This window comes from Schistocerca piceifrons, chromosome 8, assembly GCF_021461385.2.
Source record: "Schistocerca piceifrons isolate TAMUIC-IGC-003096 chromosome 8, iqSchPice1.1, whole genome shotgun sequence".
Taxonomy (NCBI): domain Eukaryota; kingdom Metazoa; phylum Arthropoda; class Insecta; order Orthoptera; family Acrididae; genus Schistocerca; species Schistocerca piceifrons.
This window is the reverse complement of record NC_060145.1, coordinates 273,052,080-273,075,968: the sequence shown is the minus strand read 5'-3', so window position 1 is coordinate 273,075,968 and position 23,889 is coordinate 273,052,080. Positions and strand designations below refer to the sequence as shown.

General features: G+C 44.0%; 1 protein-coding gene across 1 annotated transcript in view; it reads left to right on the top strand.

Moving 5' to 3' along the window:
• Positions 1–23,889, top strand: part of LOC124711998 (odorant receptor coreceptor) — a 337,140-nt gene that overhangs the window by 128,085 nt on the left and 185,166 nt on the right. Inside the window, exons 4-5 of the mRNA XM_047242283.1 lie at positions 457–679; positions 13,629–13,863. Of these exons, the coding sequence (XP_047098239.1) occupies positions 457–679; positions 13,629–13,863 (458 nt within the window). The remainder of the gene's footprint in view (positions 1–456; positions 680–13,628; positions 13,864–23,889) is intronic.

Genomic DNA, 23,889 nt, shown 5'->3' with positions numbered 1-23,889 from the left:
TTATAGATATGTCACACTCCCACGTCACTTCTCAGACTTCCGCAGTGTGGGAGCTATCAGACTGGTCATTGGTAAAAATTTTAATTTTATGTCGTTTCTGATTCTACTGGCTCAGCAGGTAACTCCAGTAACGAACAACAGGGCGAAGAGGCGGCTTCTCGTTCATTTTTCCTTTGTCTATATAACTTAGTTTTATGGCCCCATCTGTCAGATAGTTGTCATAGCTGTATGTCCTTTTGGAAATCAGTATCCATGCTTAAGCTGTTATTGTCACTAATGCGAAAGACAAGAGAGTACAGAATGTTTAGTACAACTCCCTTCTGGGCTCGTTGGTGATGTGGAGTGGCGTGGGAATACCTTTCTTCCAATGATAAAAGCACGCTCATACAAAACTGCGAAAGATGTCTGTGCATAGTCCGCAACCTGTCACTGACTCGCGCCCCCTGCTGTTGGCAGCTGTACTGGCTGACGGCGACGCTGATGCACTCCAACCTGATGGACGTGATGTTCTGCTGCTGGCTCATCTACGCATGTGAGCAGCTGGTGCACCTCAAGGAGATCATGAAGCCGCTCATGGAGCTCAGCGCCACGCTGGACACCGTGGTGCCGCACACCAGCGAGCTCTTCCGAGCCGCCTCCACACTGCCCACCAACGAGCCACTCTACGGGATGGGGCCAGGTACGTCACAAACACTCCATATTCCTCACCAACAAGTCCCTGTTTATTATGAAGCCAGGTACAGCACATGATCTCCAATCTCCTCACCGACAAGTCACTCTATATATGGACATATATACATCACCTGTTCTCCACACTCCCCACCACGTGGCTGTCCTATGGCATATGGCCAGGTACATCACATAGCTTCCACACTCCCAACGAAATGGGACCAGATACATTGTGAAAGCTCTACACTCATCACCAGCAAGTCATCCTGTACCATAACAATATCTCACACACCCTCCACATTACCTAACAAGCTGCTCTTCATCGTGGTCTATTGTACACGTACCTTCCACACTCCCACCCGACGGGGTCAGATACAACCTTCAATCTCTACAGTCACCACCAACAAGCCTTACTCTACAGCAGAGGACAACATAAATCACACAGCCATCCCACTACCAACTAACAAGGCAATTTCAGTGAATTCCCAGCTACATCAGTCATTTCTATATTCAAATCCCAACCAGTGAGTCATTCACTGGTTTTGGGGTAGGGTCATTACGGAAGCTTCATAATAAGCAGTTGCCAGCTGCCCTGTGGCAGGGGACATGATAAATCACACACCCTCCACACTGCCAACTAACAAGCTGCACTACAGCTCATATATCCTACACACTCCAACCAACAATATTGCCTGTTTACAACGGCACAATCACTGACCATTATATCAAACTAATAGTGAACCGAGTTAGTCTGTTGTGTCTTGAAGAAGTGTTGAAATTAGTACGCCACATCCAGCCTATGCCTCTTTTACTGTATATTCACATTCAGTAAATAATAATACTTTGGGCAGATTTCCCGACATAAACGTCGTTTTGAGAGCATCCTTATTCACAACAGCTAGAATCGCCCAAGATACACAATATCACTGTTACTCTTGCTTTTATCAGTGACCACAAGGTTGGTTTGATGCAGTTCTCTACTCCAGTCTCTTACCAGTTTTCCTATTCGTTTTCATCCTAACAGCTGCATCCCACATCAACCATGATCTGCCTTGTACAATCATACTATGTAGTCCCACACCTGCAGCTTTAACCATCCACCGCTCCTTAAGATGAAGATTATAGCAATGACTCATGTCCAAACATGTGCCAAAGACTCTGTACCTTCGATCCATAGCTTTCTTTACTAGGCTTTTTTTGTCATTGCAGGACGTCATCAATCCATTTCATCTTCAAGAGGCATTACCTTTCAAACAAACCGTCCTAAACGTTTGATTTCTGTCCATGTTTCGCAGTTGTGATGCAAACAAAGAATTACGAGAACGTGAAGTTTTTCGCTTTTGAATGTTATCAGTGAGTTTCTAGTTCAGAAAGTTCTTTTACCTCGCGCAGTCCTTGCTAGTATAGCTTCTTGCATCTCCCTTCTTTATGCAGTCTGCTTCCGAGAAATATTCATCTGACTCTTCTAAACTCTTTAGTCCAAGTTTTACATGTAGCCATCTAGCATATTCGCTTCATTTATTTGCTTATATGCATGTAATAGCCATCTGTCAACATATTTTCCATTTCATATGGCACTCAATCCAATTCCTCTTCATCAGACAGGATACGACTGCTATGTCGCCAGACTACCGTATCCGCACTGGCCATCACAAAGAATTGTCACCATCCAAATTGTGCTTTACTTCCCTTATTTGCTCACGTCAGTTGTGATTATCAGCAATTCTGTCGCGCACATTTTCTGAATTTCGGCTCTTATATCATTCTGCGAATCAGTAAAGCTTGCACGTTGTCGATTAAGTAAAAGTGACATTCCCATCTTACAGAGAACTACTCTTGAGAATTATTTGTGACGAAGTGGGCTGAAAGGTAAAAAAGGGGGGGGGGGGCGTTAGATCTAGATCAGAACCGTGTAGCAGAGTGGTGTTGATAACAGAAGTATGTGTTACGCACATACATGTTCCATTCCAAAATTCCAAAAAAATGTGTAGTTAAGTGATATGAGACCCCTGATATGTCTAGATACGACTCTGACAGGTGATACGTACGTAAGCTTCCTGTCTGATCACCTTCATCCATTCACGTCCATTGTGCATTCCGACGGACTTGGGCAATTGCAGCAGGACAATGCTACATCCCACACGTCTAGAATTGCTACTGAGCGGCTCCAGGAACAGTCCTCTGAGTTTAATTACTTCCAATGGCTACCAGACTTCTCAGACATGGACATGATTGAGCATATCTGGGATGCCTCGCAACGTGCTGTTCAGAAGAGATCTCCAACCCCTCGTACTCTTACGCATTAATGGACAGCCCTACAGGATTCATGGCGTCAGTTCCGTCCAGCACTACTTCAGACGTTAGTCGAGTGCATGCCACGTCGTGTGGTAGCACTTCTGCGTGCTCGCGGGTGCCCTACACGATATTAGGCAGGTGTACCAGTTTCTTTGGCTCGTCTATATAGTCTAGAGTAGAAGAAAAGAAATACGACAGATGGTGGAAGTCATGAGCAGCTATTTTCTGAACTCCAGCACTAAAAACCCACACGACTGGTCAATTATGATTAAACTGAGTACGGAAGGAAGATTTTTGCATTAGTAGGACGGTCCTGACACGTTCCACATCATTACGAAGTGTCATATTCATGATCTATGGAACAAGTAATAATCTAATATAATCTAATCAATTCCTGATTATTCGGTGCTAGGAGGACTGACTGCTACTGATGTTCAAAATCATGCATAATTCTCACACGCAAACGGATAGCGTAAAACTTCTGCTTCTTGCTGGGAGCGCCCTGTGGGACTTACTTCCATCAAAGACTCATCAGGGGGTGCGGCAGGTAAGGGAGAAACCTCGACTCCAAGTTCTGAGGAAGAACAGTCTTTGCTACAGGCTAGATGGCTTAGAATTTTCCGCCACTACAGACGCCACTTGTAGGCGCTGGTGGCGCTAAGTGTTACGAACAACTGCAGTGTTCACAAACCAGATTATAAGATGTACAAAGAGTCTTCAGACTGACGGTAGGGATTTTATATTTCTAATTCAAGTACAACTATTGGGAGTATCGAACTCATGTGCTCAATCAAGACAGTGGGTACATTCATGATTGTTTCTGTAGTTCTTTCTTTCATCCATGATTGTTTCTGTAGTTCTTTATTTCATCCCTGATTAACATTCGTCAATCACTGTGCGACTCTGGGAAACTTAATCGTTCCCTAAACGCTATGTTGACATTTACACCTCAACGTCATCACCCGACCTTTGCCAAGATGCTGATATTTTCATTCCTTTGTAACTTGCACTAATAATTAATGAACATGACGATTCAATGTTCTTGTGTGCTTGAGTTAACTTGAAGTCCACAGCAAGTTGTAATAAATTGGGTTTCATAGCGATGGTTCTTCATTCAGTCTTTGAATGAAACACCCATTACAGGTACTCGTGTTTCACATATACTACGACCACCACTGTTTAATGAATTAAATTCTTAAAGTTACCCACTGCGCCAAATCTACAGTTAAATTCACGGGATTCTTCAGGGAAGGAGCTGATTATTGGTAAGATCATCCGCTACGCCTCTTTCAGACATCCACTACCCACTGAGTATATTGATGTCTGAGCAGTAATCTCACTGTGTGAATGATGCTTTGGGATGCACATAATAAACCTCCTGCCGTCAAAGACATTATCTCAATGCGCCAATGTCGGTAAGTTTTCACGTCGAGGGACTGTCTGCACACATTTCAATTTCGACAAAATTTCTCCAAGAATTTTTTTCTGTCTTAATTTCATAACATCTATTGATATGTCAGTAGCCACAATGTTGAAAAGCAAACTAATTTAAATTAAGTATAGAAAGAAATTTTTGCAGTGAAGAATTCCAGACTGAAATGCATCCTAAAGGTATTTTGTAAGGATGATGTTTTTGAAACAGCATTAGTGAAGATTGTGAAGATTGTGGCTTTTATCAGTTGGTGATGTTGGTGATGTTGATGGTAGCAATTATGTGACAGATGTAGCTGGTTCGTGATAGTCATCTCCCATTGAGTGTTATGGGGCAGAACGGTAGGACTGGAAACGAAGTTGTACCACTGTGTATGGGAAATGTTTGGGCAGCTATTGAACGTTGTGAAATATGTAGGTAGGATGCTGTTGATGGGTTTGTACATTGCATCTCCTGTAGTGAGGGAACAGGAGCGATGTGAAGGTACTTTAACATATGGAGAGAATAATATGAGCTGGGACAATATTGTTGGTTTGGGTAAATGGGACACATAATTCTGGGTCACGAAAACTGAATATGTTAGAGATCTGATAGGTTGCACCATGCTTTCAGTAAAATGAAAGATGATGATGTGATTATGCAGGGGCAGCAACGCACCACGGTAGAAAAATATTCAGGAGACAATGATGGTTTCCTCTTCCATGTTCTAGTAAGTGTTGGGTATTCCAGGAACTAGGGGAATAGAGGGTATCTGGTTAACTGAAAGTAGACACACTTCGCGCTATTCCCAAAACTGAAACTCAAGTTGAAAGGCCGTCGGTTCGACATCCTAGAGAGGATTCAAGAAGCATCGCTGGCGGTAATAAACACCCTCAAAGAACAGGACATATAGAAAACGTTTGACCAATGGCAGAAGCGCTGGGACTGGTATGTACATGTGTATGGGAACTACTTCAAAGGGTGATGGTGACCATTAGTCCAAAGGTAAGGTTTCCAACAGGTTGCAGCACCAGTACCGAAACTTTTGGATACCACCTCGTAGAAGTCTCGAGAGTTACTGCTTACTTAAACTTCCGCCATGCGGTCTACTGATACGTTGGCGTCGAACTAGTCACCACAAACGTAAGCGATGGTCGTAGTTGAACACCACAGAAGCTCACCCAGTGCTCCAGCTGGCTCTGGTTTTACTGCACGCAAGTCTGTTCTGGCTGTGATATGGTAAATGGAATCGAGCGTATGGCATCGTTGGCCGGGAGGCCCATATTCAGGGAAGTTCGGCCACCAAGTGCAAGTCTTATTTCACTCGACGCCACACTGGGGGACTTGAGAGCCGGTGATGAGGATGAAATGATGATGAGGACAACACAACACCCAGTCCCCGAGCGGTGAGAATCTCCAACCCAGCCGGGAATCGAATCCGGGCCAGCTTGCATGGGAGGCGAGCACGTTACCACCCAGCTAAGCAAGCGGACTGTGATATGGTGGCAGTGGAAAACGACGCATGCGCAATCGATATTTCAACGCAACTTCCAGTAATCTGTTTCAGACTGTTGGAGGTAACACTGCCTTTTCATTGTGAGCGGATTTCGCTGCCATCCATCCATTCGTTAGAGCCAGCCGGGGAATCCTATGGTCTCCTCGTGACGTAGTCCCTCCGAAAGGACGCGTGCCCACTCCTCTTCTCACACTTTTGTCCTGCGCGCATCTCGTCGCTATTCGTTGTGCAGCCATTGCTCAACTTCCAATTGTCGGTGCGATGTCGTGTGACTAGGGCCTCCCGTCGGGTACACCGTTCGCCGCGTGCAAGTCTTTCGATTTGACGCCACTTCGACGACTTGCGCGTCGATGGGGACGAAATGATGATGATTAGGACAACACAACACCCAGTCTCTGAGCGGAGAATATGTCGGTGCGATATGTCGGTATGATACCTCCATGTCACTCATACTAATGATTCAAACCTTTCTCGATGTCCGAAATATGGCGATAAGCTGCACTTGCATGTCATCTTGCCATCATGTGTTGCGTTCACCGCGAGAAACGTTTCAGTACCACTGGACACATCCAGTGGCCATTTTGCAATCATACGATCCTTGATCTCAACGAATCTTTTCTCTTTTCTGTACCGAAATAAGGAAAATAAACTAAGATAAGAACGAAAATTAAATTAACGTATCCCACAGGCTCTTAAATACTCGAGTATCACTTCGGTAGCGCTCGGTCAAGGTGTTCATGGTGTTAGACTTCCCATTTCAGTCCAAAAAAATGATCAAATGTGTGTGAAATCTTACGGGACTTAACTGCTAAGGTCATCAGTCCCTAAGCTTACACACTACTTAACCTAAATTATCCTAAGGACAAACACACACATCCATGCCCGAGGGAGGACTCGAACCTCCGCCGGGGCCAGCCGCATAGTCCAGGACTGCAGCGCCATAGGCCACTCGGATAATCCCGCGCGGCCCATTTCAGTCCTTGCATACTTACTGTCGTGCTCAGACACGGAACGAATACAGGTGAGTCGTTCAATGAGTAATGCCCCACATTTTCTTTTAAACAGCCATTAATATACATAGACAATCGTCCTTGTTTGTGCTTCACATCTGATGTTTTTCTGCGAGCCGGTGAAATTTCGAACCGTTCTGGCAAATTGTGGAACCGTAGCACAGCGTCAAAACGGCGTCTGCATACGATTCACGTTACAAGAAGCGTGCTGTTATTGAATTCTCGTGTGCACAAAAGGAAATCGTGGTGAATATTCATAAGCACAGCCTCAGGAAATGCAGAAAAAGAGCTCCATGATCAGCCACGCTCGGGACGTACTGTCACAGCCATTGCTCCAGACATGCTGAGTCGTGCTCGTGGAACTCAAGAACCGTTTCCGATGTGTTCGATTGGATAAGAATCCAGCAGAAATCTTGCTCCAACACGATAATGCATGGCCACAGATAAGCCTGAGAACCCGGGAACACATCCCCAAATTTGGTTGGACATCATTGCCTCATACACTCTACAGTCCAGTCCTGCCACCCTCGGACTTTCATCTCTTTCGGCCGCTTACAGATTCTCTACGGGAAACACACTTTCAAGATTACGAGAGTGTTAGTCACGCATTGAAAACATTGCTACTCCTGCAGGACAAGAGCTTTTCACAACGTTCGCGTACGGCCATAGAACGTGATGGAGACTGCTTAGAAAAAACAGGACATGGACAAAACATGTTGATGTATATTGTCACCTAATTCTGACTCTTAACAATAAATACGTTGTGAGAAAAAATGTGGGGCGTTACTTATTGAACGACCATCGCAGTTCGTGAGTCATACATGAGAGGCAGTCAAATAAATACCGCATACCCGCTACAATGAGACCATGAATGTTTCCATTCAAAAGTAATCATCGTAAGTTTAGAGACATTTATCGCACCGGGAGTCGAGATAATCAATTCCCGTTTTCTGGAACGCTGTCAGCCGCTGACGGATCCACAACCGTACCAACTCTCGCACTTCCTCCTCCGACTGAAACTGACGCCCACACTTCTCTTTTCGCAGGTCGTCAAACATGTGAAAATCAGACGGTGAAAGATCTGGGTTGTGCGGAGGATGTTTCAGTGTTTCCCAACCAAATCGGTGAAACCTAGCCTTGGCCCGGTTGGCAGTGTGGAGGCGGGCGTTATCGTGCAACAGGATGATTCCTTCCCGCAGCCCGAGGGCAAACGGCAAAGCCAACACTGGATACATCATACATCTCATGCACCAAAGAAATCCAAAGCTGTTCCCAAAAGTTCTAGTAGGGCCATCACTGCCTCCTTCTCCGACTGCAGAGGCCCTACACTCGTCGAGTTTCTCAACCTAGTCAAGCAGCGCTATGAAGACACTTTGCAGGAACCAGACGATAGGTAACACAGCCTTTATAGTGCACAACTGATTACACTTTTGTTACAGAGCAAATGTTGTGCTTTTTACTACAAACATATGCTCAGATAAGTCATGTTTTGTATCCTGCATATTAGGTAAACTGACGGAAATTTCAGGTGTGAAAGTGAACTACTTTCAAATACAGTGTGGGAGAAATAAAAGTGGCCCTGGCAAGTGGATACTATTGGACGTGAACGTATGCATATAATCGCACCCCAACAGGATGGATTAACTGCCCATACAGCTGGGCGAACCTTGGAGCACATTTACACAGTCTTCACGCTTGACGGAGTTGTTACCGGAGGTCAGTCTGGTCGCGTCCCAAGCTGGATACCCAGGTCACCTGATCTGTCAGAGTGCGATTACTTTGTCTAAGGAGCCCTCCAAGTCTGGGGTATCGCAACAATCCTCATAGTCTTCAAGAACTGCAGAAGAATATTTCGGATGACACTGCAGCAATTTCAGCAGTCTTGCTTTGATCTGCCTTCGGCAACTTGCTGACCAGCGTCCAAAAGTGCCAAGAGATGAATGGTGGTCACTTTCAACATCTGCTATAGTCGAGTTAGTACTGTTTTTCCTTTCCTCTTCTGTGTTTCTTTGTACAATAGAACTCTGTCCATCTGTCCACTTTTATTTGCCCAACTCTGTACTTGCAAAAATATTTCCAGGAGTTGAAAGTTAGAATTTATGTTGATCCTTAGATGTAAAACTCTACGAAAGACTGCGCTTTAAAATGACAGAATGTTAATATCTATCTCACAACAGGAGTTCTCTACAATATTTTCTAATACATTATGTCCATTGCTTTGGTATCTTTATTGGGTTAACCAAAATTCGTGAAATATAAACGCTTACTATGGGAAAAAACAGACATTATGAACATAAACCGATTTAATTTCTTATAAAAGCATAATAAAACATTTCACGCATATTGTTGAGTAATCGTGAGAAAAGTAATGGTGAATGCCAGACCGATAGTTCGTCTTCTGCTCCAATGGGATCTGTGAATTAAGACTGACAGTTCAATAAAAACAGGCATTCACCAAATAGCTGTAATTCTGTCGTTTGTCGAAAGAACTGTCAGTATTTCTCAAATTACCACGTATAGTAACGGTAATCACCGTATTGGTGATGATGAAGTCCCATACTCACTACCCGAGCGTAGGGGACAATGCAGGAGACCATCACCGCTGTATTAGGCAAGGTACTTGTGGAGGTGGTTTGCCATTGCCTTCCTCCGTTCGTAATGGGGATGAATGATGATGATGAAGACAACACAACAACACCCAGTCATCACGAGGCAGCTGAAAATCCGTGATCCCGCCGGGAATCAAACCCGGGACACCGTGCTCGGGAAGCAAGAACGCTACCGCGAGACGAAGAATATTAACATCAGGAATTTCGGAAATGTTGGGTTACCTGTACTAGCACATGATGAATAATAGCAATACGAAAAGTCATTTTATTGTTAAAATCTACGCTCGATTTCAGGAGAAAATGAGGAAAACTGTCAGCTTCACTTCACATTGTGCGTAATGACAGAGACTCGGCTTACTGCCCATAGTCACGTGAGTTAGATGTTCGTTTCAAACGTCAACACTACAGAGATTGGTGTGTGGGCGGACTATGTTATCGATGGTCTATGGTAGAAACTGTGACGCACTATAAAATCGAAACGCCCAGAAATGCTGTCGGCCGGAATCGTTCTGGCCCCCCTCCTCCCACACCCCTCCCCTCCCCACAGCCGATCAGACGAAGGTGACGCTTCAGCAGTTTGGTTGGGAAAAACTGCAGCATCCTCTGTACAACCCGGATATGTCGCCGTGTAATTTTCACATTCTTGGCGACCTGAAGAAAGACACGTGTAGACGGTCGAACGAGAAAATGCAGCAGCGGGGGCGATTGTGCGTCCGCCACGATCTATCAAACATAAATTGATCGTATCTTCTCCGAGTGCGATAAATGTGTTGACGCATATGGTCATTACTTTTTAATGGAACCATTCCGTGGTTTCATTGTGGCAGGTGTTCGGTTTTGATTCGACTCAATCCCTTACAGCTCTACATGCCAGTATTCGACGGATTGTTCCATGAGAGTCAGGCTGTAAGGGTAACATAACTCACCTTAATCGACATTCGTAGCTAACATTATACATCTGCGACGAATTTTTTAGACGCTGTTACCGTGAGATAACGTAATGGTAACAGAACAATCAGACTGGAATTCGTTTCCGGAACACTCCAGTACAACTAACAGTAAACAAGAGGGTCAGGAAACAGACGTTCTCCCAGCACAAAAGCAAGTAGTAACATTACATATTAAAATCGGTCGCCAGCCTAATTAAGCATTCTTGTGCCAAGCGATATAATAAAGCAGAATGCAGTGCTAAGGCTAACGTAACCTTCCTTTACACACACAATAAACTCTTTCTTTATATCTGGCCACACTACAATACAGTAATTTAACCTTGCAGATAAATATACCGCTAACTTGGAAGTTAGACAAATAAATGCCCAATGAGATAGCAAACATTAACGTATGCCTCTCAACAACACGTACCTTAGATGAAGAAGATTCAGCAGTTTATAGAACCAACACACATGAAACTAGTAGCAACACTAAACAGGGAAGAGGGTGAAAAGATTATGACTTAAATCAGGTTGATGATCATAGTCTATAACATCATTGCTTAGTACAGGATTTCTATGGCTGTGCATTAACCAACTTGCATTAGAATAGCTAACACGGTGAATATTTATTTCTTAAACTCGGTTTGAAGCAGTTAAACAGAATGCAAATCTAAGTACACTGGCACTGAAGGAGCCTTTGCATTGCTTCATTAACAAACTAGCCTAGTACATGAGGGCCCTAAAAGTGTAATGGTTTGAAGATTCATTATTCTTTTGAGAAAATATCTGCAGATTGATTTAAAATAGCATTGGAAATGGAATGTTCCTCAAACTATGAAATTGAACGTTAAACACTGTAACCCCACACATTAGAAAGCAATCACAATTCTTTACAGCTGCCAAATGAGTCTTTCCATAATAAAGTCGGACATTCAGAATTAAATTCACTAGGATAGGATTCTTGTCCAGGTTTGTGATTCGGGATAATCACGGATGCAAGATGGAGTTTTTAGGAACACGACGATTGTTATTAAAATCAACCAATTTCACAAATGCCTGGTCGATTTACGGAGTACCTAATACAAACAATCTAGTGGAAGGCTCATGGTACTGGTGGCACGATTTGCAGTGGCTGTTAACCTGGCGGCGAGGCAGTCATGGCAGTACTGTTGGCCTCGCCCTATTACTAATCTTCTTGGCACCGGAACGGCATTTTCATAGGGACAAAAAACCATGCCATAATAGTAGTATCATCAAATACACCACTTGAGGCCCACAAATACTGCTCTTAAGCTTTTCTGGCCTCAAAACTCCATGAATCTGAGCCACAAATACTGCTCAGCCCATACTCCTTACTCGTCACAAAGGACGAGTTGGCACTTGCGCGCCAACCGCACCTTTTCCACTCCTCCAGACTACTTCCGTAGCTGCGGGCATTCCCCACGGATTTTACATTCAACCCTACGTTCCCTAACTATGCCCAAGTCATTTACAATACATTATACACTCCTGGAAATTGAAATAAGAACACCGTGAATTCATTGTCCCAGGAAGGGGAAACTTTATTGACACATTCCTGGGGTCAGATACATCACATGATCACACTGACAGAACCACAGGCACATAGACACAGGCAACAGAGCATGCACAATGTCGGCACTAGTACAGTGTATATCCACCTTTCGCAGCAATGCAGGCTGCTATTCTCCCATGGAGACGATAGTAGAGATGCTGGATGTAGTCCTGTGGAACGGCTTGCCATTCCATTTCCACCTGGCGCCTCAGTTGGACCAGCGTTCGTGCTGGACGTGCAGACCGTGTGAGACGACGCTTCATCCAGTCCCAAACATGCTCAATGGGGGACAGATCCGGAGATCTTGCTGGCCAGGGTAGTTGACGTACACCTTCTAGAGCACGTTGGTTGGCACGGGATACATGCGGACATGCATTGTCCTGTTGGAACAGCAAGTTCCCTTGCCGGTCTAGGAATGGTAGAACGATGGGTTCGATGACGGTTTGGATGTACCGTGCACTATTCAGTGTCCCCTCGACGATCACCAGTGGTGTACGGCCAGTGTAGGAGATCGCTCCCCACACCATGATGCCGGGTGTTGGCCCTGTGTGCCTCGGTCGTATGCAGTCCTGATTGTGGCGCTCACCTGCACGGCGCCAAACACGCATACGACCATCATTGGCACCAAGGCAGAAGCGACTCTCATCGCTGAAGACGACACGTCTCCATTCGTCCCTCCATTCACGCCTGTCGCGACACCACTGGAGGCGGGCTGCACGATGTTGGGGCGTGAGCGGAAGACGGCCTAACGGTGTGCGGGACCGTAGCCCAGCTTCATGGAGACGGTTGCGAATGGTCCTCGCCGATACCCCAGGAGCAACAGTGTCCCTAATCTGCTGGGAAGTGGCGGTGCGGTCCCCTACGACACCGCGTAGGATCCTACGGTCTTGGCGTGCATCCGTGCGTCGCTGCGGTCCGGTCCCAGGTCGACGGGCACGTGCACCTTCCGCCGACCACTGGCGACAACATCGATGTACTGTGGAGACCTCACGCCCCACGTGTTGAGCAATTCGGCGGTACGTCCACCCGGCCTCCCGCATGCCCACTATACGCCCTCGCTCAAAGTCCGTCAACTGCACATACGGTTCACGTCTACACTGTCGCGGCATGCTACCAGTGTTAAAGACTGCGATGGAGCTCCGTATGCCACGGCAAACTGGCTGACACTGACGGCGGCGGTGCACAAATGTTGCGCAGCTAGCGCCATTCGACGGCCAACACCGCGGTTCCTGGTGTGTCCGCTGTGCCATGCGTGTGATCATTGCTTGTACAGCCCTCTCGCAGTGTCCGGAGCAAGTATGGTGGGTCTGACACACCGGTGTCAATGTGTTCTTTTTTCCATTTCCAGGAGTGTATGACAATCATTTCAGTAGTTATTTAAATTCACAAGCATAATTGAAACAACATCGTTCAAAAGTTCACATAACTGAAACATGTATACATAGTCAAAGAATTTCCATGGTAGACACAACACGCTACATAAGCACGAGTACAAATCGACGTAGAAATATTGATACAGATACAAAAGAAGTCGAAAAGATGTGTTACGAGACGAGTGGAGCTCGCAGCTCACGCCAAGTTGAGTCCAGACGGAGCGCCGGCGCGTGTTTCAGACATGAGCAACGGCGTGACGGACGGCATGACGATCCGCGGCATCTACAGCAGCCAGCGCGACTTCTCGGGCTTCAACCGGCGCTCGGCGGCGCTGTCGACGGTGCGCGAGGCCGATTCGGGCGGCGCCGTCACCTCCGCCGGCGGCATCGGGCCCAACGGGCTCAGCAAGCGCCAGGAGATGCTGGTGCGCTCCGCCATCAAGTACTGGGTCGAGCGACACAAGCACGTCGTCAGGTAAGGCCGCAGCACGCAGAGCTTCAGGAGCCTCGACAACATCAGCTGCGTCAGCAACACGTCCGTCATTACGTCACGATGGCGCACGAGGTGGTTCACTCTCTGGCGCAGATATGGGTAAACTGAACTTTTTATACAGGGTGTCCCATTCTAAACAGGCCCGACAAACATGTTTAGTAATTCCTCTGAAACTGCACCGCGCAAATTCTGGCACTTCATCTGGCAACACTGCAGTCTGCAACATCGTTTGACGCAACAGTCTGTTTCAGAGCGATGCTGTGTCTGGAGCTGTGTGCAGTGTTTAGCGACAACGTATCGCTATTCTGTCCAAGAACGCTTGTCTCTTGTGAAACAATATTGGATTAGTGGTTCCTTTAAGACATGTCAGCGAATGCTTGTTGAAAGGTTTGGTGACGAGCATCTACCGTCTAAATGCTGCGTACAAAAGTTAGTGAACAAGATGGAGAGCTTGTCGGTGTTGGGCCTTCAAGGCGGGGGACGTCCGCCGTTATCGGGAGACAAAGTGACTGACGTGAAAAAACGATTGTTGGCCTTTCCTGCAGAGTCTGTTCGACGTTTATCTCAGGAATGTGGAATGGTTCAAATGGCTTTAAGCACTATGGGGCTTAACAACTGAGGTCATCAGTCCCCTAGACTTAGAACTACTTAAACCTAACTAACCTAAGGACATCATCACACATCCATGCCCGAGGCAGGATTCGAACCTGCGACCGCAGCAGCCTCCCGGTTCCGGACTGAAGTGCCTAGAATCGTTCTAGAACCGCTCCGCCTCAGCGGACGGCGAATGTGGAATGTCGTGGAGCACTTGTCACAGAGCTGTGACGAAGGCCGGCGCTTATCCATGCAGGTTTACAGTTTTTCAGGAACTAAATGTCAATAACAAAGACAAACGCATTACATTTTGCCGTTGTTTTCAGAAATTTATTCCTGAGAGGCCAGGAATATTGCACTAAGCATGGTTCAGTGATGACGCGTAGTTCGACCTCCCTGGTTATGTAAACACTCAAAATACACGTTTATGGTGTAATGGAAATCCACACGCACTGATCGAGCAACCTATGCATTCACGAAAGATTGGCGTGATCTGTGCAATGGAAAATGTTGTGAGGAAGGCTAACCAATGACAGCGTTTTATTGGGAGGACACTTAGAAAATGTAACAGATCTACTAAAGAGGCTGCCTACACTCCGCTTGTCCGTCCTCTGTCGCAATACTACTGCACGGTGTAGGATCCTTACCACATAGCACTGACGGAGAACATCGAGAAAGTTCAAAGAAAGGCAGCACGTTTTGTATCACAGCGAAATAGGGGCGAGAGTGCCATTGAAATGATTTGGGATGGACATAATGAAAACAAAAGCGTTTTCCTTTGCGGCGGAATCTTCTCACGAAATTTCTTTTACCAGATTTCTCCTCCGAATGCGACAATATTTTGTTGATACCGACCTACATGGGGGGCAAAGATCATCATAATAAAATAAGGGCAATCAGAGCTCACGCGGAAAGATGTCGGTGTTCGTTTTCTCCGCGCGCTGTACCGGATTGGAATAATAGAGAATTATTGTGAAGGTGGTTCGATGATCCGTCTGCCAGGCACTTGTGATTTGCAGTATATCTATGTACACCCATGTAGAATGCCACAGCGTCGCATCACCGGACCAATTTTTTTCGAGTCTACACAAGTGCAGTTTATATCGAAATGTTTTAGGAATTTGTGAACCAGTTGGACGATGAAGATCTTACCCTCGGCCGATATCTATGGGGCATCTTTCGAGTGGGACACCCTGTATAATGTCTACGTGAAAGCGCTATATTTAACCGTCTGAATGACAAAATGCGTTACCCATCATAATAATCACATAGATGTCAGTAGGTAATCTTTGGCAATAGTAACCAATAACACGGCTCGCTTTATTACGGATTACCTGACAAAGCCAGTATTGTACCGGTATTCATTTCGCCAATTTTCTATTAGAAACGAAAATAAAATTAACTGTGTCCTGAAGTACCGAAAAAATTTCTTTTCATTGTATTCGTGAAAACACCTTTTAAATTAGAAACAGTCGTGCAAAGAAATGTACGTAGTGTACAAATGTATAAGAACAGTACCCGAATTAAGAAACATGATCCCGGACAGTTTCTGTACGTTGTGCGCAGCTGCTTCGCTTATCTACAACGCGATTCTGTAAACGTCTCTATGGCAACATCTTTTCATAACTCTGTAGACGACTATTATTTTCGTCTACAGCCGTTTGTGCTTCGCAGTTGAAATCTGTCAAAAGTGCTGCCAAGTATCAGTAATTTCTTTAAGTTGACTGGACTGTAGCATTGTCTTAGTGGTAAAGAATAAAACTTCATACGTAATGAGGCAGTCGTTAGCACACTGGACCCGTATTCAATCCCGTGTCTGGGCATCCTGATTTAGGTTTTCCGTGATTTCCCTAAATCGCTTCCGGAAAGGGCGCGGCCGACTTCCTTCCGCATCCTTGCCTAATCCGATGGGAAATAAGTCGTGTCTCTTGAACTATGTGTCGTATTATAGTATATTTCTGTCGATGCGTTCAGCGACATATATGGGTACTATCTGCATACTGACAGCGATACATGTTGTGAATAGAGTTAATAAGAGATAAATAATAAATATAAACGTTATGCACAATGCTACAGATCTCAGTCTTTATGATGTCGTATGTCCTGACATAGTGCGGCGGCGCGGTTCTTTCCGTCCCTTTTACGACGAACCTGCACCTACCTGTGAACATTGTCTCAGCAGATCATAAGTAGGGAAGCCGAGTGAAACCTACTGTACTTCGACGTGAACCAGGCTGCAATTAAAGTCCCTAATGTACGTTTCGGGAGAAAGTTTTCACATGAAAGGTTGGAAATTTGTCCTCAATTAATATATTCTGAAACTTAGGTGAACCAGTAGCACTGCCAAGCCCGTGCTAGTCTTACCGCAGTCACTCACAATCCCTTTCACTCACATTAGCAAGTTTATGGTGTTGCATTTTCCGAAAACGGAATAGCTACAAAAATACTGATTTTTTTGATTGATAATGCTCGCCAAATATTAAGTCTGTCGGTACATAATGCAGTCACAGTTTTTAGCCACCGACCTGCTCAATACGCCACGCGGAATATGTGTCTTTTCTCGTCACAAAATTCACTTAAAAATTCCGAAATTTCTACACACATATCGGAATAATTATGCCGCCACTTTCCAATACTTTTGTTGTATGAAACACTGGTAGATCCGGCAACTTATCACTTCCATCGGAACTACTACTACACACGTCCGAACTGTTTCATGGCTAGGCTCCGACTCTTCCTAGAATACTCTAAGTCTTCTTTACCAGCAGAGAAAGGCGCGCGAAGAATATTGCTTTACCATTGGTCAGTTTACTCAACAGCCAATAGCGAAACAACATTCTCCCGCGTCAATCTGCGCTTTTCATCAATAACCAATCGCAGAATAGTAAACCTAACGACTGCACTTTTTACCAACGTAATTATCTAATATGCTGAAGTTTTGCTTATGCATAAAGTTATTTACTATGGTTATTTATACCTGAATTAACTTTCCCTTTACCATAAACTTACTTTACAAATCTGTTCTACAAAAATCCCCTTTGTCCATACCCATACTTCCTCGAAATGTTCCAACACTAAATCCTACTACATAACTCGTTAAACAATTATTTTCATATTAACCTTAAACCACACTCACGCATCATTCATACTGCTAAAACACATTTATAACATTTTACATACGCAAAAAGACATAACAACACTTTATGAAAATACTTGAACAGTTTATGAAAAACATTCTCTTACTTTAGTGCACTCTAGTGGGCACAATCGAAACTAAAATCACAGTTCCCCTATCCAATATTGTCCTCTATCGGCTGATACATAAACTACGTGCGCGTCCAGTCTCGCGTCACCATCTGTCACTATCCAGCTCTGAGACACATCTCCCACTTAACCGCCTCCAAGGCAGGATCGGCATACGGAGCTACGCCTAAATAGTGTGGTATCATGGTATACCTTTGTAGGTGCATTAGGCTGCATATATCGATACTGCCTACGAAATTTATTGTGAACACAGACAATAGCACATACGTAACACATTTAACCGCTATCCATGATGAGGCAGTTTTTCACACATATCACTGTTTATGACGTCATATCTCCTGAACTATGATGTGTAGTTCGTTTTTACCTCCACAGCAATTGATGCCTCAAAGTAAGGGATATATGTACGAAGTTTGGTGAAATCGGTCCGGTGATTTAGGAAAAGATGTGGAATACACATACATACACAGACACATACATACAAATATTCAGAGATACATACATACATTCTATAATGTGTATGTATTTGTAGGTCCACCATGAGTTATGTGGTGGTAAATATTCGTACCAGTAAATCAAGAGAACAAAATCTGTTACCAAAAAGTTTGAAAAATCTGCAGTAAATGTGAACTAGTGTTAGTAAACATAGACCCTGAGGCGGAAACTGTACATAACCAACTTTAGACCTCGCAAATAAATCCAGCCACTTCAGCACTATAGTTTCACGACTTCTTCAGGCACAGACAAAAAGTCTGTCCTACCTGCTGCATCTGTCCTAGATGTTTCACCCACTGGTCTACTTGACAATGTGTGTCCCGGACTACCATCAGTTACTGTAGTAGTGTTTAAAGCTGTAGACGTAGTAGCTACATCATCTGCATCTGAATCTTTCGTGTGCTCTTCTGTAACCACTTACCAGCAGTTCATTACTTGATCAGCGAGAATTTCTTCTGCCATGGAACTATGCACCTCACCTCCATAAGTCGTTGTTACAGATCTAAAGGAAGTATTGATGAAAGTCAGTATGATCACTACGACTGTAAAAACAATCTTCAGTGAGTAAATGGAGTGCGTGTTACATTCAAGTGTGTGCATAAACTGTTTTCGTCGTGTTTTTTATCCTCAGTAATCATCGTACTTGTGCACTGACAGCGGAAACAGTTTATACTCTCTCATGGTCTAACATTTTCGAAATAATCTGTGAAACTATATTAGACGCAGTGTTCTTAATTAAAAGAAGCATTTCACAATAAATCGACAGTCAAGCTGGATGTAACTAGTAACTGAATACACCGTAGTCTATTTGGTTAAATTTGTTGTTGTTGTTGTGGTCTTCAGTCCTGAGACTGGTTTGATGCAGCTCTCCATGCTACTCTATCCTGTGAAAGCTACAGAAGGATGTAGGTTACATTTACGGAGCGGAAAAGAACGAGATTTAAATATGATTATAAGCTATTGTCGTATTGATTTTATACTTTATCATCTAGGAAATGTTATTGTGAATTGAACTTAACCGTCGTTTATATCGGAAGATACCAGAAGTGTTACTTGTTATTGTGAATTGAACTTAACCGTCGTTTATATCGGAAGATACCAGAAGTGTTACTCCACATGTGACAAATGCAAGCTGAACACAAAACCAGCTGAGAAGACGAGTTCTTCCACAGGCATCGGTAAATATTCACATCGTCACTGACTTGTTCTCTGATCTCAAGCCTACCGACTTAGAGAGAACACAATGATATTGATACTTGTAACGAAAGCTATTGTGAATTTGCTAATACCAATAAAACAGATAGTTTGTAGTAAAAAAAAGTCATAAATATAATTTAAGAACATTGGTATATATATTTATCCGTCTCATTAAAGCACTACATACGATCCGCTTCCATTTGTGAACGATCAGTGGGTCTGACTGTCAAGCAGAGCATCCACGGCCAGTTTCTGGTGCAGACTGGGACTTCTCCTTGATGGAAGAAATTGTGTCGTGTGCACTCTGGCTCGTGATGTTAACTGAGGAGCTGCTTGAATGAGAGGAGTGCCAGCAAAGTGTGGTAAGCTGACAACAGCGAGGAGAACAGTACACCCAGCCCATGCCCCTCCACACCGCATAAACGAGTAAAATGACGGCAGAGTACCGCGCAACGCGGCCCTCTACATCGCGTGGTCCTCTTGAGTCTGCTCGTGGACTTACTTCATATACGAAGATCGCTTGAGGTAACAGTAGCACCAGCCGATATCTCTTTGAATGTTCGTGTCGTCTTATCATGGTACGTTCCTCACACAATGGTGTGGCTTCTTGGTGATCGAAATTTGCAGCAGTTGTCGATTCTGTCACGTACTCCACACTGCAGCGCCTCCAGAGTTTGAAGGCTTGTTCGTGACACAGGGAAATAGTATCTGTAGTAAGGCATAATCACACGTCGTCTGACAATGACCAGGCGCTTCTACTGCACTAATCAACAACACGGTTGTCATAAAGAATGCGAATGGTTTTTATATTAACACATTTGTGAGTTGTGTACTCAAAAATGAATTCACTGTCTCCTTATCGCTCCCAGCTTTCCTTTGACACATTACTCTCTGTCATAATCCTTTGAATCACTGCCCTTCGGTTGTTCCGACTGGATCTGAAATGAATTCTCTGCATCTATAACTCAAAGGCAGTCCCACCGGTTACTAGGAATTGTCATACATGAAGCTTTGTCCGAAAATCCATCACCAGAAAAGATGGGGAGTTAGCAAAATTTTTGACCAGTCATGTTCAAGTACTTTGTACCGTACACAGGTGCACACTTCCTTCTTTATAATTCTGCAATATCCTTATTCCCCGAACGCTGTAAAGCCTGTTCCACACAGTGAATATTTACAGATACAAGTTCAAATGGTTCAAATGGCTCTGAGCACTATGGGACTTAACATCTGTGGTCATTAGTCCCCTAGAACTTAGAACTACTTAAACCTAACTAACCTAAGGACATCACACACATCCATGCCCGAGGCAGAATTCGAACCTGCGACCGTAGCAGTCGCGCGGTTCCGGACTGAGCGCCTAGAACCGCTAGACCACCGCGGCCGGCCCGCTACAAGTGGCTTCTTAGAACTTGATAGTATGCAAAGATTTTTACAAGAAGACAGAATGATGCTCGTCGGCCGCAATGGTCGAGTGGTTCTAGGCGCTTCACTCTGGAACCGCACGACCGCTACGTCACAGGTTCGAATCCTGCCTCGAGCATGGATGTGTATGATGTCCTTAGGTTGGTTAGGTTTAAGTAGTTCTACGTTCTAGGGGACTGATGACCTCAGATGTTAAGTCACATAGTGCTCAGAGCCATTTGAACCATTTTGAACAGAATGATGCTCACTCAACCTTAAAAGTCACTGTTGTCTACAGAGACAGCAGGACCCCGACTGCAGGGAAAATTACCAGCTAGGAGTGAAGTACAGAAGAACTAATGTTATCAGCTACAACAGAAACCGATGGAAGTATGGTTGCCGGACACATTTATGCGGCAAATGCTTCTTTCTTATATAAGAGATCGTACTAACACACGTAAAAGATTAACAATTAACGCCGGCCGCGGTGGCCGAGCGGTTCTAGGCGCTTCAGTCCGGCACCACGCGGCTGCTACGATTGCAGGTTCGAATCCTGCTTCGGGCATGGATGTGTGATGTCTTTAGGTTAGGTAGGTTTAAGTAGTTCTAAGTCTAGGGGACTGATGATCTCAGATGTTAAGTCACACAGTGCTCAGAGCCATTTGAACTATTTTTGAACAATTAACGCTGAAATTTTCTCAGTTGGTTAGTGGGTGACAGAAATTTAGGAAAGCACTAGTGCTAAAAATTTATGTTGAATTCGTAAGTTTATCTAGATAACGAACGGTTTTATTCTTCCTTCAGAATGACCTGCAATAATCTTACATCATTTTAGAAATTTGTTAATCACACTCAAAATAAAGTGTGAATTGTGAAGCAAAAAGAGACAGCCATGGCTGTAACTATAGTGGATGTTTATTTTGTAGGCGGCCGGTTTCGGGTTATGGCCATTCTCAAACCAACCAATGTTTGCCAAGTAAAATGTCACTCCAAAATAGCAGTAAATAAAGTGGGTACATCGTGCATACTCCCAACTAATTTTCGTTAACGAAATTAGTTGGTACCATACACAATGTTCGTTTACGAAAATTGTTTGGGACCACACCCAGCGTACCCATTACACTAGCAGTTTGGGACGCGTTTGTACTTGTCGTGCACAACTTTCTTGGGAGCCACGGAGCAGACAATTATGCACAAATTGTGGACAAATTGCTAACAGCCTTCCAGCATCTCGGTTGTCGAATGTTGCTAAAGAGACATTTCGCATCCCACCTTCTTTCCGTCAAATATTGGAGCCGTGAGTGACGAGCGATGTGGAAGATTACGCCAGGTGATGTCCTCCATGGAAGCAAGATATCAGGGCTGCTTCAGTCCGAATATGACGGGGGATTGCTGTTGGTTTCTGCCGGGAGCAACAGATGATGTTAAAACGTAAACGGGGGATTGCTGTTGGTTTCTGCCGAGAGCAACAGATGATGTTAAAACGTGGAAAGCAAGAAGCTCTACACACTTTTAAACCAAGCCATTGTCAATCTTAGGTTAACTAATGGTCCCTGACTCATTTCAGAGGTAAATAAACATTTATAATTCACTTCTTAATTATAACATACAGCATTTTCATCCCAAAGTTCGCACATTAATTTTTCTAAAATTTTCCACATTCGCAATTCAGCGTAGTTAATGGCATTATCCTTGATAACCTTTACACGTACGTAACTATTTTTCCCGACGTGCCAGAGCAAATACGACCGCAGATCTGTATTCAGGGCATATGAATCACTATAAGAAACGTATTTTGTACCCAGTAGCAGGGAGAAAATTTCATTTTGTTGCGTAGTGTTATGTAAACACAAATCAAAGAAATTCACAGAAAAAATAGTCAGAGGACTTTTTTTTCCATGTTGGCAATGTATATTTGGATGACATACACAGAAATTAAGAATACTGCTGGGCTACGCGACCTACCACGTCGAGTCACTCTAAGTTTCCATTTCGTATCTCTCTAAAACCTATTTTTGTGCATCCATCTCCCCAGCAGTTTAATGAACGTGAGGTCACTAACAGGAAGTATAAACATGAACTTAAAAATAGAATCAATCTGTATGCAAGAGAGCGCTCTTCTAATTTATATTTGCGTTCGCCTAAGAGAGATTTTCCGTTTTGTATCAAATTTGTCGGAATGTTTATTAATGTGATAGCAATCATATTTCAGACCCCTGTTATTAGCGCAACCCTCTCTACCACATTAAAAAAATAAAATAGATGTAGGTTTTTGAAAATAAAACGAACTGGTGTTTTTTTTTTTTTTTTTTTTTTTTTTTGTAAAATGTCTCATCTGAAAAGAATTATCCTGCTCATTTCCAACTGGTCTTAGATTTTGCGAATCGGTAAGATTTCCAAGGATATGGACAATTTAATGTTATGAGAAATATTTTAGTAATAATCTCACTTTTCAAAACGATCGTTTAACTGAGCCTTAATATTGCTCCACAGATTCATTTCTTAGTACGTGACACACTTAAGTAATTATCCAAATGAGTTGTTCCACATAAATAAATGTAAATATGGTGTGGCTAGGTTCTCCCGCCGGGAGGACCGTTCGCCGGGTTCAGGTCTTTCGAGTTGACGCCACTTCGGTGACCTGCGCGTCGATTGAGATGAAATGATAATGATTAGGCCAACACAACACCTAGTCCATGAGCGGAGAAAATCTCCGGGAATCGAACCAGGGTCCTTAGGATTGACATTCTGTCGCGCTGACCACTCAGCTACCGGGGGCGGACAGTAGTCCCCCATGAACAATATTATTCCATTATTAATTGTTATACAGCCTTAGTTAATGGTAGCAAAATATGTGGTGGTCAGTTTAACGAGTTTCAACATTCGAAATTCAGGAATGAGTTTAATAAGGATTTTATGGTGCCTATGGATTCAGTAAGCAATCATCAGAGAGGTACTGTTGTTACAAATACGTATTATGTAACCTACAAGAAAAAAAATTAATTCACGTGACATAAATTTAGGTTAGCAGTAAAGAGTATGTTGCTAGGCGTG